The sequence below is a fragment of the Heliconius melpomene genome, unplaced genomic scaffold (assembly GCF_056956725.1).
Source record: "Heliconius melpomene rosina isolate 202511_hmr_F unplaced genomic scaffold, ASM5695672v1 ptg000090l, whole genome shotgun sequence".
In the NCBI taxonomy this organism is placed as follows: domain Eukaryota; kingdom Metazoa; phylum Arthropoda; class Insecta; order Lepidoptera; family Nymphalidae; genus Heliconius; species Heliconius melpomene.
Genome location: NW_028181908.1, coordinates 862 through 18989, shown reverse-complemented (window position 1 = coordinate 18989; position 18128 = coordinate 862). Strand labels below are relative to the sequence as shown.

General features: G+C 32.8%; 1 protein-coding gene and 1 long non-coding RNA gene across 3 annotated transcripts; one reads left to right on the top strand and one right to left on the bottom strand.

Annotated features, from left to right (window-relative positions):
- Positions 1-2225: 2225 nt before the first annotated feature.
- Positions 2226-2695, bottom strand: LOC146526335 (uncharacterized). The gene is made up of 2 exons (XR_014879433.1): positions 2612-2695; positions 2226-2556 (listed from the first exon to the last, which is right to left on the bottom strand). It is a non-coding gene; the product is annotated as an uncharacterized LOC146526335 (long non-coding RNA).
- On the top strand, positions 2542-7201 carry LOC146526334 (uncharacterized). Of its 2 annotated transcripts, none has more exons than XM_085207232.1 (2): positions 2542-2998; positions 6634-7201. In XM_085207232.1, the coding sequence occupies exons 1-2, from the start codon at positions 2542-2544 to the stop codon at positions 6687-6689; spliced, it is 513 nt and encodes a 170-aa protein (XP_085063358.1). In that variant the 3' UTR covers positions 6690-7201. The 2 variants fall into 2 exon arrangements, with proteins under 2 accessions (XP_085063358.1, XP_085063359.1); XM_085207233.1 differs by having other exon boundaries at positions 2556-2978.
- The last annotated feature ends 10927 nt before the right edge of the window (positions 7202-18128 follow it).

Here is an 18128-nt window from a genome sequence, read left to right as displayed (position 1 = left end):
CGTGAATGCGCGGGAAGGTGCGGGCGGTAAGTGGCGAAAACCGATTTTTTCAGTTTTCCCCGCTCGGATTCAGTTGAAACTGGTGTCGATCGTTCGGGCTCCGAGGGTCCCTCAAGGTGGTATACAACCCGCGGGAATGCGCGGGAAGGTGCGGGCGGTAAGTGGCGAAAACCGATTTTTACAGTTTTCCCCGCTCGGATTCAGATGAAACTGGTGTCGATCGTTCAAGCTCCGAGGGGCCTTCAAGGTGGTATACAACCCGCGGGAATGCGCGGGAAGGTGCGGGCGGTAAGTGGCGAAAACCGATTTTTTCAGTTTTCCCCGCTCGGATTCAGATGAAACTGGTGTCGATCGTTCAAGCTCCTAGGGGCCTTCAAGGTGGTATACAACCCGCGGGAATGCACGGGAAGGTGCGGGCGGTAAGTGGCGAAAACCGATTTTTACAGTTTTCCCCGCTCGGATTCGGTTGAAACTGGTGTCGATCGTTCAGGCTCCGAGGGGCCTTCAAAGTGGTATACAACCCGCGAGAATGCGCGGGAAGGTGCGGGCGGTAAGTAACAAAAACCGATTTTTTCAGTTTTCCCCGCTCGGATTCAGTTGAAACTGGTGTCGATCGTTCGGGCTCCGAGGGGCCTTCAAGGTGGTATACAACCCGCTGGAATTCGCGCTCATTTAATATATATATTTTTATGAAATCTAACAAAAAGGAATCGAAATGAGAGAATAAAAATGTAAAAAAATGTTCAACCTAACCTAACCTAAGAATAAATATCTTTGTTTATTGAAAACTTCTCATTTAATATATATATTTTTATGAAATCTAACAAAAAGGAATCGAAATGAGAGAATAAAAATGTAAAAAAATGTTCAACCTAACCTAACCTAAGAATAAAAATCTTTTGTTTATTGAAAACTTCTCATTTAATATATATATTTTTATGAAATCTAACAAAAAGAAATTGAAATGAGAGAATATAAATGTAAAAAAATGTTCAACCTAACCTAACCTTAGAATAAAAATCTTTTGTTTATTGAAAACTTCTCATTTAATATATATATTTTTATGAAATCTAACAAAAAGGAATCGAAATGAGAGAATAAAAATGTAAAAAAATGTTCAACCTAACCTAACCTAAGAATAAAAATCTTTGTTTATTGAAAACTTCTCATTTAATATATATATTTTTATGAAATCTAACAAAAAGAAATCGAAATGAGAGAATAAAAATGTAAAAAAATGTTTAACCTAACCTAACCTTAGAATAAAAATCTTTTGTTTATTGAAAACTTCTCATTTAATATATATATTTTTATGAAATCTAACAAAAAGAAATCGAAATGAGAGAATTAAAATGTAAAAAAATGTTCAACCTAACCTAACCTAAGAATAAAAATCTTTTGTTTATTGAAAACTTCTCATTTAATATATATATTTTTATGAAATCTAACAAAAAGAAATCGAAATGAGAGAATAAAAATGTAAAAAAATGTTCAACCTAACCTAACCTAAGAATAAAAATCTTTTGTTTATTGAAAACTTCTCATTTAATATATATATTTTTATGAAATCTAACAAAAAGAAATCGAAATGAGAGAATAAAAATGTAAAAAAATGTTCAACCTAACCTAACCTAACCTAAGAATAAAAATCTTTTGTTTATTGAAAACTTCTCATTTAATATATACTTAGGAGACTACCGTGCTACAAATGTCAACTGTCAAATATAGTACTGCAATGTGTCAATGTCACTGTCTATATCAAAAGCCCGCTCTTTTCATTTTGTTATTAAGTTGCTAATTTAAGCGGGAAGACATATTTGGCCCTCATATACTTGAGGTTACACGTGTTGTAGTCGATGTGATTTGTTACTAGGTTGTTAATAGCTCATTATTAGCAAGTTATAAAGTAATTTAAATGTTTTAATTAATAAATATTGTGAATTGGTTAAAAGAACTTCTGTAATTAACACTGAGTAAATACCTATATGTGTTTTCGAATGTTGTTGGTGTTTTATATAAGTTTCTAGTTATTTAAACTTCAGTTTATAGTTATTTTGATTTTTAATAAATAAGATTGTATTTGTAACAATAGTGTTGTATAGTTTTCTTTTGATATTTCACTTCTGAAACCTAATTTCAGAAGTGGGATACCTATCTAAGCCCATCAGGCCAGATCCTTGTACTTTATAATTTTGTTATTTTTGTGAAAGCAAATAAAACACCAGTTTCATCATTTCTCTTTTCTTAAATTATTTATTGCCTATACAAAAATACAGTGTTATATATGGGTGATGCTGGAGGTAAATCACAAAACAAATCACGTCGACCGGACACGACACGTGGTCGCGGTTAGCGAGATAGGTTAAGTCATTTGAAGGCCATGTTATGAGACTCGAGCGCTAAGGGTGTCTCGAGCGCTCGCGCTGGTGCTTTCATGGTGCTGTTGCAGGACATTCATGCCGCCGCCGTGCCGCTATGAGGTGCTTCTGCTTCCACGACAAGTGACGCGTCCCCGCGCGTCTCTGTGTACCTCTGCTGGCGATGTGCAACGCTTACCTGGGCGTCTTTGTGTACCTCTGTACGCCCTTCGCTCGCGATGCGCGACGCTTACCTGAGCGTCTTGGTGTGCCTCTGCACGACCTCAGCTCGCGATGCGCGACGCTTACCTGGGCGTCTTGGTGTGCCTCTGCACGCCCTCAGCTCGCGATGTGCGACGCATTCCTGCGCATCTTGGTGTGCGTCTGCACACCCTCTGCTCGCAATGTGCGAAGCGTCTGCGAGGCTGCTTGTGATGCGGTCCCCGCGCATATCTGCGCGCCACTGCTCTCGATGCGGTCCCCGCGCAAATCTGCGCGCCACTGCTCTCGATGCGGTTCCCGCGCGTGTCTGCGCGCCTCTGATACTGATGAGCGACGCGTCCCCGCACGTGTATGCGTGCTTCTGCTTGCAATGCGCGACGCGTCTCTGTGTGTCTCCAGGTATCTGAGTGCCTCTACTGGTGAGCATTACAATGCATTTCTTCGGAGATTAGACAAACTTGAAAAAGATACACAAAATAATATTTCTTCTCATAATTCAACCTGTCATGCTAGTTTGTTAAAAACAAATTTAAATGATTAACTGTTAGATTTAATACTTTTCCCAAAGGTGCATTATCTGAAAGTATGGCCTCTGATACCTCATCACCTTCTCAATGTACTTCAGGGGATACCAAGTTAGCCCGTAATCTTTCTGATGCAATAAAATCTTTAAATAGTTGAATAATACAAAACTATTTTATATCAAACTGACGCTGTTATCAATAATATTGAACTATAGTGTGAGGAGGTGGAGAGGGTTAGAAGTACTAATAACTGGAATGATTCAGAATGTTTATCACATGACTCTGGGTGCCTTAAGGGTGATGTTCATGGTTGAATGAGTGAGTGAGTGATTACTGGTGATCATAGGTGGTTGATGTTTTATGCAGGCTGATTCTGAAGAGTCCTGTGGTTGTGCTTAGTGTGCTAGAGGAGAGGCGGGTGCCAGTTTGCCTTGAGATGATTCTTGTCAATGTATATAGGGCTTAGTGAATTGAATTAGATTTTTGATATATGGCATTTGAGCATAATTCATAGTGACTAAAAAAAAAAAAAGGAAAAACAAGAGATTCATAGCTTAATAATTGGGCGTCTGTTACACAATTCTTTTAGATTGGAACAATTTTATGGTTGGTGAAGGGGGTGTGAGTAACATTGGATAAGGAAACCTAGAAATGATAGCAGTATGACTTGTAATCTTTGTTTGTTTTGAAATGTTAGTTGTGTGAGGGAAAATCAATAAACTGTACCTTAGAGGGTGAATAATACTGTTACTTTATTGGAAGGAAATGGTTTTGTTTCCTTGGCTATTGATGAGCTCTCACTTGGAGGGTGAGTAATACTGTTAATTTGTTGGAAGGAAATGGTTTTGTTTCCTTGGCTATTGATGAGCTCTCGCTTGGAGCCGACTTGATAGTTGTTCTGAGATCTTGCATGCCTGTTCTAGTTATTATAGATGCTGATGTTATTGTATGTAGAATGTGTGTGCTGTTATGTACATTTGACTTAAGTTGTTTTAAAAAAAAAAAAGATTTAATCAATTAAAAAGAGATTTGGTAATAATTTAAAACATATTAATTAAAATCTCAATCATAAAACAAATAGAATTGAGTCACGGTGGAGATAGAAAAATGTGTAGCTGTTAGGAGAGTTTCACGTAGACTAACTATGTTTTATACTAATGACTTATTAATGCATACATAGTATTGAAGTGATGCAATGCTGCAGATAAGGGTGCAGACCTTGTATATAACTTAGGATTTATTAAATTAAACAAATTAGGATTATTAATATTTTTAATTTACGTGCAATTGCAACAATTGTCTGCTATAAGATTGAAATCAGAATGAGTAGAATTTAATTTAATTGTTGGATTAATTGAACTAATAAATTTTACATAACAAGTAAATATAAAAATTGTAAATTTTATGTTAATAAAACCAAATGTAATATTTTCATGCCTAATGGTATATGGAGACTAAATATTAATAATTAATTAATTACATCTGTAATATATGTTGTAGGTAACATTCTGAGTAAATAAATTCAGCTTCAAAGTTAAAATTCCAGTGTCAAATAAAGTTACATTGAAATCATTGTTATTACAATTAACATGCAATTTAGTAGATTTGAATAAATAAAGACCCATCAGTTATTACCTAGTGATTGACAAAAATGTAAATTTCCTAAAATAAAATTTGTTTTACAAATAGTGGGAAGAGAATTAAAAGCCATAACATACATAGACATAATTTCAGTTTCACAAATAGGATTATCGATTACATCAAGTTCATTAACATTACTACATAAATAATTTTTGCTAAGACTAAGTTCACAACTATTACTTATATAACTGAGGATACAATATTTAGACTTACCTCTATTAATAGCTATATAAGTAATTAGCGGGAGGGATTATTGTAGCAAAAGATTTCTGTGTATTACTATTATGAGGTTACAGAGTTTGAATTATTTTAAACAAATTAAAATGGGAAATTGAAACCAGAAGAATGTTTATAGTAAATAATAATTTATTGTTTATGATATAGGAGACAATTTCAGACAACTTAATTAGTGAGGAGTAAACAATGCCTAGGAATGTCTATTGAAGTGTCTGTCAGCACATTCAGCGTTTGGCAACACATTAATGTACCACTTAAGTTATTAGCTGGATTCTCTTATGTACATAATAAATAAATTTTCACATTATTTGATCACCGGTGCCATTAAATGTGCAAACAACGGTAAATATGGGAAAATGCTTATCTTCTATATGGGGTGGGGACAAGCTTAAAGTACATGAAATTGTCAGCTATCTTGAAGAGAGGAGTGTAGTATGTGTGTTGGAGGGTGCAATCCAAAGTGTGTATGACTGGATATGTGTTGATTGTGGGGCACTGAAAGGGTTGGATGTCAGAGGATGTTATCTTCTCCCTTTGATTGATGATGACACAAGGATAATTTGGGTGGTTATGAATATTTTATGTAAACATGTGTTGAATGTTGTCATATTTTATGTAAACACATATTGAATGTGGTCATGTTTTAGAATATGTTGATGACGTGTTGATAATGCTTTATGATGGGATTCAGTCACTATTAATACTCAAACAAAAAAAAACCGATTTTCCCATAAAATTTCGAATATGTTTATTACTTCAACAGAAATTGAACATGTTGGTTGAATTATAAATAGAGGTCAGGTTAGGCCGAGTTTCTATAAGACTGAGGCAATTAATTATTGAGTGGTGGTAGTTAAACCACTCGAGGAACTCTAACATGGTACAATGGCATGGGGATTAGTGACTGGAAATTTGTACTGCCTTTTTCATTGACAAGTTATTTTAACGGTATTGCACTAATTCTTGCTTTGTTGTCTAGCACAATTTCTTTCTAAATCATTATAGGCTTACATACATACAGACCAACATTTTATTTTTCTCTTCCTCCATTAATTCTTTTTCTAAATGTTTAATTTTTGTCTGACAACCAAGGTGGGGCTTAGTGTACAATACTGGTGTAATGTGGCAGTTTGCTTATTGAGTTCAATTGGATGTGTGGTCCCTTTGGGCACAGACATGGGGTTGGGTTGGGTGTTTTGACTTTGACTTTTGACTTTGACTTGTATCAGACGTTTGGTCTGATGAGGCATATGGCCTGAGAAATTTTGACGGGTGTGTGGCCCTGAAAGATTTTGTGAAGAGCATGTGGCTCTGAAGGACGTTTGGTCCTTGTGGTCAAGGTGGACATTTGGTCCTTGCTGACATTATGGCCTTGTGGACATTTGGTCCTTGCTGACGTTTGGTCTTTGTGGCCATGTGACGTCTATGTGGACATTTAGTCCTGGCAGACAGAGGGGACGCCTTCTGACTGTTCTGTTCACAGGTTCCGGAGTTTGCTGCACCGGACTGAAGATACTTGGATATGAAGATTTTACAGGGTTAAAAATGAGAGCTCTCAAAACTTTTTATTTTTATATCTTTTGTCTGTATATTTTGATTGCCTATCCGTTTATGTTGTAATGTTTAGACAATTTATAAACTTAAAATTTTAGATGATGAAGACAGCGAATATGGTACTACTGTAGAATTTTCATCAATACAGCCATGAAACGACGCTGATGACTTTGGGGCTAATCGGGATGCACCAGCATGTGATCAGGCAACTGGATATTAATTCAGCTACGTCGGGGACGACGCAGGGTCAGAATGGCCGACTTAGGAGACTACCGTGCTACAAATGTCAACTGTCAAATATAGTACTGCAATGTGTCAATGTCACTGTCTATATCAAAAGCCCGCTCTTTTCATTTTGTTATTAAGTTGCTAATTTAAGCGGGAAGACATATTTGGCCCTCATATACTTGAGGTTACACGTGTTGTAGTCGATGTGATTTGTTACTAGGTTGTTAATAGCTCATTATTAGCAAGTTATAAAGTAATTTAAATGTTTTAATTAATAAATATTGTGAATTGGTTAAAAGAACTTCTGTAATTAACACTGAGTAAATACCTATATGTGTTTTCGAATGTTGTTGGTGTTTTATATAAGTTTCTAGTTATTTAAACTTCAGTTTATAGTTATTTTGATTTTTAATAAATAAGATTGTATTTGTAACAATAGTGTTGTATAGTTTTCTTTTGATATTTCACTTCTGAAACCTAATTATATATATTTTTATGAAATCTAACAAAAAGAAATCGAAATGAGAGAATAAAAATGTAAAAAAATGTTCAACCTAACCTAACCTAACTTAAGAATAAAAATCTTTTGTTTATTGAAAACTTCTCATTTAATATATATATTTTTATGAAATCTAACAAAAAGAAATCGAAATGAGAGAATAAAAATGTAAAAAAATGTTCAACCTAACCTAACCTAAGAATAAAAATCTTTGTTTATTGAAAACTTCTCATTTAATATATATATTTTTATGAAATCTAACAAAAAGAAATCGAAATGAGAGAATATAAATGTAAAAAAATGTTCAACCTAACCTAACCTAAGAATAAAAATCTTTTGTTTATTGAAAACTTCTCATTTAATATATATATTTTTATGAAATCTAACAAAAAGAAATCGAAATGAGAGAATATAAATGTAAAAAAATGTTCAACCTAACCTAACCTTAGAATAAAAATCTTTTGTTTATTGAAAACTTCTCATTTAATATATATATTTTTATGAAATCTAACAAAAAGGAATCGAAATGAGAGAATAAAAATGTAAAAAAATGTTCAACCTAACCTAAGAATAAAAATCTTTGTTTATTGAAAACTTCTCATTTAATATATATATTTTTATGAAATCTAACAAAAAGAAATCGAAATGAGAGAATAAAAATGTAAAAAAATGTTCAACCTAACCTAACCTTAGAATAAAAATCTTTTGTTTATTGAAAACTTCTCATTTAATATATATATTTTTATGAAATCTAACAAAATGAAATCGAAATGAGAGAATAAAAATGTAAAAAAATGTTCAACCTAACCTAACCTAAGAATAAAAATCTTTTGTTTATTGAAAACTTCTCATTTAATATATATATTTTTATGAAATCTAACAAAAAGAAATCGAAATGAGAGAATAAAAATGTAAAAAAATGTTCAACCTAACCTAACCTAAGAATAAAAATCTTTTGTTTATTGAAAACTTCTCATTTAATATATATATTTTTATGAAATCTAACAAAAAGAAATCGAAATGAGAGAATAAAAATGTAAAAAAATGTTCAACCTAACCTAACCTTAGAATAAAAATCTTTTGTTTATTGAAAACTTCTCATTTAATATATATATTTTTATGAAATCTAACAAAAAGAAATCGAAATGAAAGAATAAAAATGTAAAAAAATGTTCAACCTAACCTAACCTAAGAATAAAAATCTTTTGTTTATTGAAAACTTCTCATTTAATATATATATATTTATGAAATCTAACAAAAAGAAATCGAAATGAGAGAATAAAAATGTAAAAAAATGTTCAACCTAACCTAACCTAAGAATAAAAATCTTTTGTTTATTGAAAACTTCTCATTTAATATATATATTTTTATGAAATCTAACAAGAAGAAATCGACATGAGAGAATAAAAATGTAAAAAAGTGTTCAACCTAACCTAACCTTAGAATAAAAATCTTTTGGTTATTGAAAACTTCTCATTTAATATATATATTTTTATGAAATCTAACAAAAAGAAATCGAAATGAGAGAATTAAAATGTAAAAAAATGTTCAACCTAACCTAACCTAAGAATAAAAATCTTTTGTTTATTGAAAACTTCTCATTTAATATATATATTTTTATGAAATCTAACAAAAAGAAATCGAAATGAAAGAATAAAAATGTAAAAAAATGTTCAACCTAACCTAACCTAAGAATAAAAATCTTTTGTTTATTGAAAACTTCTCATTTAATATATATATTTTTATGAAATCTAACAAAAAGGAATCGAAATGAGAGAATAAAAATGTAAAAAAATGTTCAACCTAACCTAACCTAAGAATAAAAATCTTTTGTTTATTGAAAACTTCTCATTTAATATATATATTTTTATGAAATCTAACAAAAAGAAATCGAAATGAGAGAATGAAAATGTAAAAAAATGTTCAACCTAACCTAACCTAAGAATAAAAATCTTTTGTTTATTGAAAACTTCTCATTTAATATATATATTTTTATGAAATCTAACAAAAAGAAATCGAAATGAGAGAATAAAAATGTAAAAAAATGTTCAACCTAACCTAACTTAAGAATAAAAATCTTTTGTTTATTGAAAACTTTTCAGTTTTCCCCGCTCGGATTCGGTTGTAACTGGTGTCGTGGTATACAACCCGCGGGAATGCGCGGGAAGGTGCGGGCGGTAAGTGGCGAAAACCGATTTTTTCAGTTTTCCCCGCTCGGATTCGGTTGAAACTGGTGTCGATCGTTCGGGCTCCGAGGGGCCTTCAAGCTGGTATACAACCCGCGGGAATGCGCGGGAAGGTGCGGGCGGTAAGTGGCGAAAACCGATTTTTTCAGTATTCCCCGCTCGGATTCGGTTGAAACTGGTGTCGATCGTTCAGGCTCCGAGGGGCCTTTAAGATGCTATACAAACCGCGTGAATGCGCGGGAAGGTGCGGGCGGTAAGTGGCGAAAACCGATTTTTTCAGTTTTACCCGCTCGGATTCAGTTGAAACTGGTGTCGATCGTTTGGGCTCCGAGGGGCTTTCAAGGTGGTATACAACCCGCGGCAATGCGCGGGAAGGTGCGGGCGGTAAGTGGCAAAAACCGATTTTTTCAGTTTTCCCCACTCGGATTTAGTTGAAACTGGTGTCGATCGTTCGGGCTCCGAGAGGCCCTCAAGGTGGTATACAACCCGCGGGAATGCGCGGGAAGGTGCGGGCGGTAAGTGGCGAAAACCGATTTTTCAGTTTTCCCCGCTCGGATTCGGTTGAAACTGGTGTCGATCGTTCAGGCTCCGAGGGGCCTTCAAAGTGGTATACAACCCGCGAGAATGCGCGGGAAGGTGCGGGCGGTAAGTGGCGAAAATCGATTTTTTCAATTTTCCCCGCTCGGATTTAGTTGAAACTGGTGTCGATCGTTCGGGCTCCGAGAGGCCCTCAAGGTGGTATACAAACCGCGGGAATGCGCGGGAAGGTGCGGGCGGTAAGTGGCGAAAACCGATTTTTTCAGTTGTCCCCGCTCGGATTCGGTTGAAACTGGTGTCGATCGTTCAGGCTCCGAGGGGCCTTCAAGGTGGTATACAACCCGCGAGAATGCGCGGGAAGGTGCGGACGGTAAGTGGCGAAAACCGATTTTTTCAATTTTCCCCGCCCGGATTTAGTTAAAACTGGTGTCGATCGTTTGGGCTCCGAGAGGCCCTCAAGGTGGTATACAACCCGCGGGAATGCGCGGGAAGGTGCGGGCGGTAAGTGGCGAAAACCGATTTTTTAAGTTTTCCCCGCTCGGATTCAGTTGAAACTGGTGTCGATCGTTCGGGCTCCGAGGGGCTTCAAGGTGGTATACAACCCGCGGGAATTCGCGCTCATTTAATATATATATTTTTATGAAATCTAACAAAAAGGAATCGATATGAGAGAATAAAAATGTAAAAAAATGTTCAACCTAACCTAACCTAAGAATAAAAATCTTTGTTTATTGAAAACTTCTCATTTAATATATATATTTTTATGAAATCTAACAAAAAGAAATCGAAATGAGAGAATAAAAATGTAAAAAAATGTTCAACCTAACCCCTAAGAATAAAAATCTTTTGTTTATTGAAAACTTCTCATTTAATATATATATTTTTATGAAATCTAACAAAAAGAAATCGAAATGAGAGAATAAAAATGTAAAAAAATGTTCAACCTAACCTAACCTTAGAATAAAAATCTTTTGTTTATTGAAAACTTCTCATTTAATATATATATTTTTATGAAATCTAACAAAAAGAAATCGAAATGAAAGAATAAAAATGTAAAAAAATGTTCAACCTAACCTAACCTAAGAATAAAAATCTTTTGTTTATTGAAAACTTCTCATTTAATATATATATATTTATGAAATCTAACAAAAAGAAATCGAAATGAGAGAATAAAAATGTAAAAAAATGTTCAACCTAACCTAACCTAAGAATAAAAATCTTTTGTTTATTGAAAACTTCTCATTTAATATATATATTTTTATGAAATCTAACAAGAAGAAATCGACATGAGAGAATAAAAATGTAAAAAAGTGTTCAACCTAACCTAACCTTAGAATAAAAATCTTTTGGTTATTGAAAACTTCTCATTTAATATATATATTTTTATGAAATCTAACAAAAAGAAATCGAAATGAGAGAATTAAAATGTAAAAAAATGTTCAACCTAACCTAACCTAAGAATAAAAATCTTTTGTTTATTGAAAACTTCTCATTTAATATATATATTTTTATGAAATCTAACAAAAAGAAATCGAAATGAAAGAATAAAAATGTAAAAAAATGTTCAACCTAACCTAACCTAAGAATAAAAATCTTTTGTTTATTGAAAACTTCTCATTTAATATATATATTTTTATGAAATCTAACAAAAAGGAATCGAAATGAGAGAATAAAAATGTAAAAAAATGTTCAACCTAACCTAACCTAAGAATAAAAATCTTTGTTTATTGAAAACTTCTCATTTAATATATATATTTTTATGAAATCTAACAAAAAGAAATCGAAATGAGAGAATGAAAATGTAAAAAAATGTTCAACCTAACCTAACCTAAGAATAAAAATCTTTTGTTTATTGAAAACTTCTCATTTAATATATATATTTTTATGAAATCTAACAAAAAGAAATCGAAATGAGAGAATAAAAATTTAAAAAAATGTTCAACCTAACCTAACTTAAGAATAAAAATCTTTTGTTTATTGAAAACTTCTCATTTAATATATATATATTTATGAAATCTAACAAAAAGAAATCGAAATGAGAGAATAAAAATGTAAAAAAATGTTCAACCTAACCTAACCTAAGAATAAAAATCTTTTGTTTATTGAAAACTTCTCATTTAATATATATATTTTTATGAAATCTAACAAGAAGAAATCGACATGAGAGAATAAAAATGTAAAAAAGTGTTCAACCTAACCTAACCTTAGAATAAAAATCTTTTGGTTATTGAAAACTTCTCATTTAATATATATATTTTTATGAAATCTAACAAAAAGAAATCGAAATGAGAGAATTAAAATGTAAAAAAATGTTCAACCTAACCTAACCTAAGAATAAAAATCTTTTGTTTATTGAAAACTTCTCATTTAATATATATATTTTTATGAAATCTAACAAAAAGAAATCGAAATGAAAGAATAAAAATGTAAAAAAATGTTCAACCTAACCTAACCTAAGAATAAAAATCTTTTGTTTATTGAAAACTTCTCATTTAATATATATATTTTTATGAAATCTAACAAAAAGGAATCGAAATGAGAGAATAAAAATGTAAAAAAATGTTCAACCTAACCTAACCTAAGAATAAAAATCTTTTGTTTATTGAAAACTTCTCATTTAATATATATATTTTTATGAAATCTAACAAAAAGAAATCGAAATGAGAGAATGAAAATGTAAAAAAATGTTCAACCTAACCTAACCTAAGAATAAAAATCTTTTGTTTATTGAAAACTTCTCATTTAATATATATATTTTTATGAAATCTAACAAAAAGAAATCGAAATGAGAGAATAAAAATTTAAAAAAATGTTCAACCTAACCTAACTTAAGAATAAAAATCTTTTGTTTATTGAAAACTTTTCAGTTTTCCCCGCTCGGATTCGGTTGTAACTGGTGTCGTGGTATACAACCCGCGGGAATGCGCGGGAAGGTGCGGGCGGTAAGTGGCGAAAACCGATTTTTTCAGTTTTCCCCGCTCGGATTCGGTTGAAACTGGTGTCGATCGTTCGGGCTCCGAGAAGCCTTCAAGCTGGTATACAACCCGCGGGAATGCGCGGGAAGGTGCGGGCGGTAAGTGGCGAAAACCGATTTTTTCAGTATTCCCCGCTCGGATTCGGTTGAAACTGGTGTCGATCGTTCAGGCTCCGAGGGGCCTTTAAGATGCTATACAAACCGCGTGAATGCGCGGGAAGGTGCGGGCGGTAAGTGGCGAAAACCGATTTTTTCAGTTTTACCCGCTCGGATTCAGTTGAAACTGGTGTCGATCGTTTGGGCTCCGAGGGGCTTTCAAGGTCGTATACAACACGCGGCAATGCGCGGGAAGGTGCGGGCGGTAAGTGGCAAAAACCGATTTTTTCAGTTTTCCCCACTCGGATTTAGTTGAAACTGGTGTCGATCGTTCGGGCTCCGAGAGGCCCTCAAGGTGGTATACAACCCGCGGGAATGCGCGGGAAGGTGCGGGCGGTAAGTGGCGAAAACCGATTTTTCAGTTTTCCCCGCTCGGATTCGGTTGAAACTGGTGTCGATCGTTCAGGCTCCGAGGGGCCTTCAAAGTGGTATACAACCCGCGAGAATGCGCGGGAAGGTGCGGGCGGTAAGTGGCGAAAATCGATTTTTTCAATTTTCCCCGCTCGGATTTAGTTGAAACTGGTGTCGATCGTTCGGGCTCCGAGAGGCCCTCAAGGTGGTATACAAACCGCGGGAATGCGCGGGAAGGTGCGGGCGGTAAGTGGCGAAAACCGATTTTTTCAGTTGTCCCCGCTCGGATTCGGTTGAAACTGGTGTCGATCGTTCAGGCTCCGAGGGGCCTTCAAGGTGGTATACAACCCGCGAGAATGCGCGGGAAGGTGCGGACGGTAAGTGGCGAAAACCGATTTTTTCAATTTTCCCCGCCCGGATTTAGTTAAAACTGGTGTCGATCGTTTGGGCTCCGAGAGGCCCTCAAGGTGGTATACAACCCGCGGGAATGCGCGGGAAGGTGCGGGCGGTAAGTGGCGAAAACCGATTTTTTAAGTTTTCCCCGCTCGGATTCAGTTGAAACTGGTGTCGATCGTTCGGGCTCCGAGGGGCTTCAAGGTGGTATACAACCCGCGGGAATTCGCGCTCATTTAATATATATATTTTTATGAAATCTAACAAAAAGGAATCGATATGAGAGAATAAAAATGTAAATCAAAATGTTCAACCTAACCTAACCTAAGAATAAAAATCTTTGTTTATTGAAAACTTCTCATTTAATATATATATTTTTATGAAATCTAACAAAAAGAAATCGAAATGAGAGAATAAAAATGTAAAAAAATGTTCAACCTAACCCCTAAGAATAAAAATCTTTTGTTTATTGAAAACTTCTCATTTAATATATATATTTTTATAAAATCTAACAAAAAGAAATCGAAATGAGAGAATAAAAATGTAAAAAAATGTTCAACCTAACCTAACCCAAGAATAAAAATCTTTTGTTTATTGAAAACTTCTCATTTAATATATATATTTTTATGAAATCTAACAAAAAGAAATCGAAATGAGAGAATAAAAATAAAAAAAAATGTTGAACCTAACCTAACCCAAGAATAAAAATCTTTTGTTTATTGAAAACTTCTCATTTAATATATATATTTTTATGAAATCTAACAAAAAGAAATCGAAATGAGAGAATAAAAATGTAAAAAAATGTTCAACCTAACCTAACCTAAGAATAAAAATCTTTTGTTTATTGAAAACTTCTCATTTAATATATATATTTTTATGAAATCTAACAAAAAGGAATCGAAATGAGAGAATAAAAATGTAAAAAAATGTTCAACCTAACCTAACCTAAGAATAAAAATCTTTGTTTATTGAAAACTTCTCATTTAATATATATATTTTTAAGAAATCTAACAAAAAGAAATCGAAATGAGAGAATAAAAATGTAAAAAAATGTTCAACCTAACCTAACCTAAGAATAAATATCTTTTGTTTATTGAAAACTTCTCATTTAATATATATATTTTTATGAAATCTAACAAAAAGAAATCGAAATGAGAGAATAAAAATAAAAAAAAATGTTCAACCTAACCTAACCCAAGAATAAAAATCTTTTGTTTATTGAAAACTTCTCATTTAATATATATATTTTTATGAAATCTAACAAAAAGAAATCGAAATGAGAGAATAAAAATGTAAAAAAATGTTCAACCTAACCTAACCTAAGAATAAAAATCTTTTGTTTATTGAAAACTTCTCATTTATTATATATATTTTTATGAAATCTAACAAAAAGGAATCGAAATTAGAGAATAAAAATGTAAAAAAATGTTCAACCTAACCTAACCTAACCTAAGAATAAAAATCTTTGTTTATTGAAAACTTCTCATTTAATATATATATTTTTATGAAATCTAACAAAAAGAAATCGAAATGAGAGAATAAAAATGTAAAAAAATGTTTAACCTAACCTAAGAATAAAAATCTTTGTTTATTGAAAACTTCTCATTTAATATATATATTTTTATGAAATCTAACAAAAAGGAATCGAAATGAGAGAATAAAAATGTAAAAAAATGTTCAACCTAACCTAACCTAAGAATAAAAATCTTTTGTTTATTGAAAACTTCTCATTTAATATATATATTTTTATGAAATCTAACAAAAAGAAATCGAAATGAGAGAATAAAAATGTAAAAAAATGTTCAACCTAACCTAACTTAAGAATAAAAATCTTTGTTTATTGAAAACTTCTCATTTAATATATATATTTTTAAGAAATCTAACAAAAAGAAATCGAAATGAGAGAATAAAAATGTAAAAAAATGTTCAACCTAACCTAACCTAAGAATAAAAATCTTTGTTTATTGAAAACTTCTCATTTAATATATATATTTTTATGAAATCTAACAAAAAGGAATCGAAATGAGAGAATAAAAATGTAAAAAAATGTTCAACCTAACCTAACCTAAGAATAAATATCTTTTGTTTATTGAAAACTTCTCATTTAATATATATATTTTTATGAAATCTAACAAAAAGAAATCGAAATGAGAGAATAAAAAAAAAAAAATAATGTTCAACCTAACCTAACCCAAGAATAAAAATCTTTTGTTTATTGAAAACTTCTCATTTAATATATATATTTTTATGAAATCTAACAAAAAGAAATCGAAATGAGAGAATAAAAATGTAAAAAAATGTTCAACCTAACCTAACCTAAGAATAAAAATCTTTTGTTTATTGAAAACTTCTCATTTATTATATATATTTTTATGAAATCTAACAAAAAGGAATCGAAATGAGAGAATAAAAATGTAAAAAAATGTTCAACCTAACCTAACCTAACCTAAGAATAAAAATCTTTGTTTATTGAAAACTTCTCATTTAATATATATATTTTTATGAAATCTAACAAAAAGAAATCGAAATGAGAGAATAAAAATGTAAAAAAATGTTTAACCTAACCTAAGAATAAAAATCTTTGTTTATTGAAAACTTCTCATTTAATATATATATTTTTATGAAATCTAACAAAAAGAAATCGAAATGAGAGAATAAAAATGTAAAAAAATGTTCAACCTAACCTAACCTAACCTAAGAATAAAAATCTTTTGTTTATTGAAAACTTCTCATTTAATATGTATATTTTTATGAAATCTAACAAAAAGAAATCGAAATGAGAGAATAAAAATGTAAAAAAATGTTCAACCTAACCTAACCTAAGAATAAAAATCTTTGTTTATTAAAAACTTCTCATTTAATATATATATTTTTATGAAATCTAACAAAAATAAATCGAAATGAGAGAAAAAAATGTAAAAAATGTTCAACCCAACCTAACCTAAGAATAAAAATCTTTGTTTATTGAAAACTTCTCATTTAATATATATATTTTTAAGAAATCTAACAAAAAGAAATCGAAATGAGAGAATAAAAATGTAAAAAAATGTTCAACCTAACCTAACCTTAGAATAAAATTCTTTTGTTTATTGAAAACTTCTCATTTAATATATATATTTTTATGAAATCTAACAAAAAGAAATCGAAATGAGAGAATAAAAATGTAAAAAAATGTTCAACCTAACCTAACCTAAGAATAAAAATCTTTTGTTTATTGAAAACTTCTCATTTAATATATATATTTTTATGAAATCTAACAAAAAGAAATCGAAATGAGAGAATGAAAATGTAAAAAAATGTTCAACCTAACCTAACCTAAGAATAAAAATCTTTTGCTTATTGAAAACTTCTCATTTAATATATATATTTTTATGAAATCTAACAAAAAGAAATCGAAATGAGAGAATAAAAATGTAAAAAAATGTTCAACCTAACCTAACCTAAGAATAAAAATCTTTTGTTTATTGAAAACTTTTCAGTTTTCCCCGCTCGGATTCGGTTGTAACTGGTGTCGTGGTATACAACCCGCGGGAATGCGCGGGAAGGTGCGGGCGGTAAGTGGCGAAAACCGATTTTTTCAGTTTTCCCCGCTCGGATTCGGTTGAAAACTGGTGTCGATCGTTCGGGCTCCGAGGGGCCTTCAAGCTGGTATACAACCCGCGGGAATGCGCGGGAAGGTGCGGGCGGTAAGTGGCGAAAACCGATTTTTTCAGTTTTCTTCGCTCGGATTCAGTTGAAACTGGTGTCGATCGTTCGGGCTCCGAGGGTCCCTCAAGGTGGTATACAACCCGCGGGAATGCGCGGGAAGGTGCGGGCGGTAAGTGGCGAAAACCGATTTTTACAGTTTTCCCCGCTCGGATTCAGATGAAACTGGTGTCGATCGTTCAAGCTCCGAGGGGCCTTCAAGGTGGTATACAACCCGCGGGAATGCGCGGGAAGGTACGGGCGGTAAGTGGCGAAAACCGATTTTTTCAGTTTTCCCCGCTCGGATTCTGTTGAAACTGGTGTTGATCGTTCAGGCTCCGAGGGGCCTTCAAAGTGGTATACAACCCGCGAGAATGCGCGGGAAGGTGCGGGCGGTAAGTGGCGAAAACCGATTTTTTCAATTTTCCCCGCTCGGATTTAGTTGAAACTGGTGTCGATCGTTCGGGCTCCGAGAGGCCCTCAAGATGGTATACAACCCGCGGGAATGCGCGGGAAGGTGCGGGCGGTAAGTGGCGAAAACCGATTTTTTCAGTTTTCCCCGCTCGGATTCGGTTGAAACTGGTG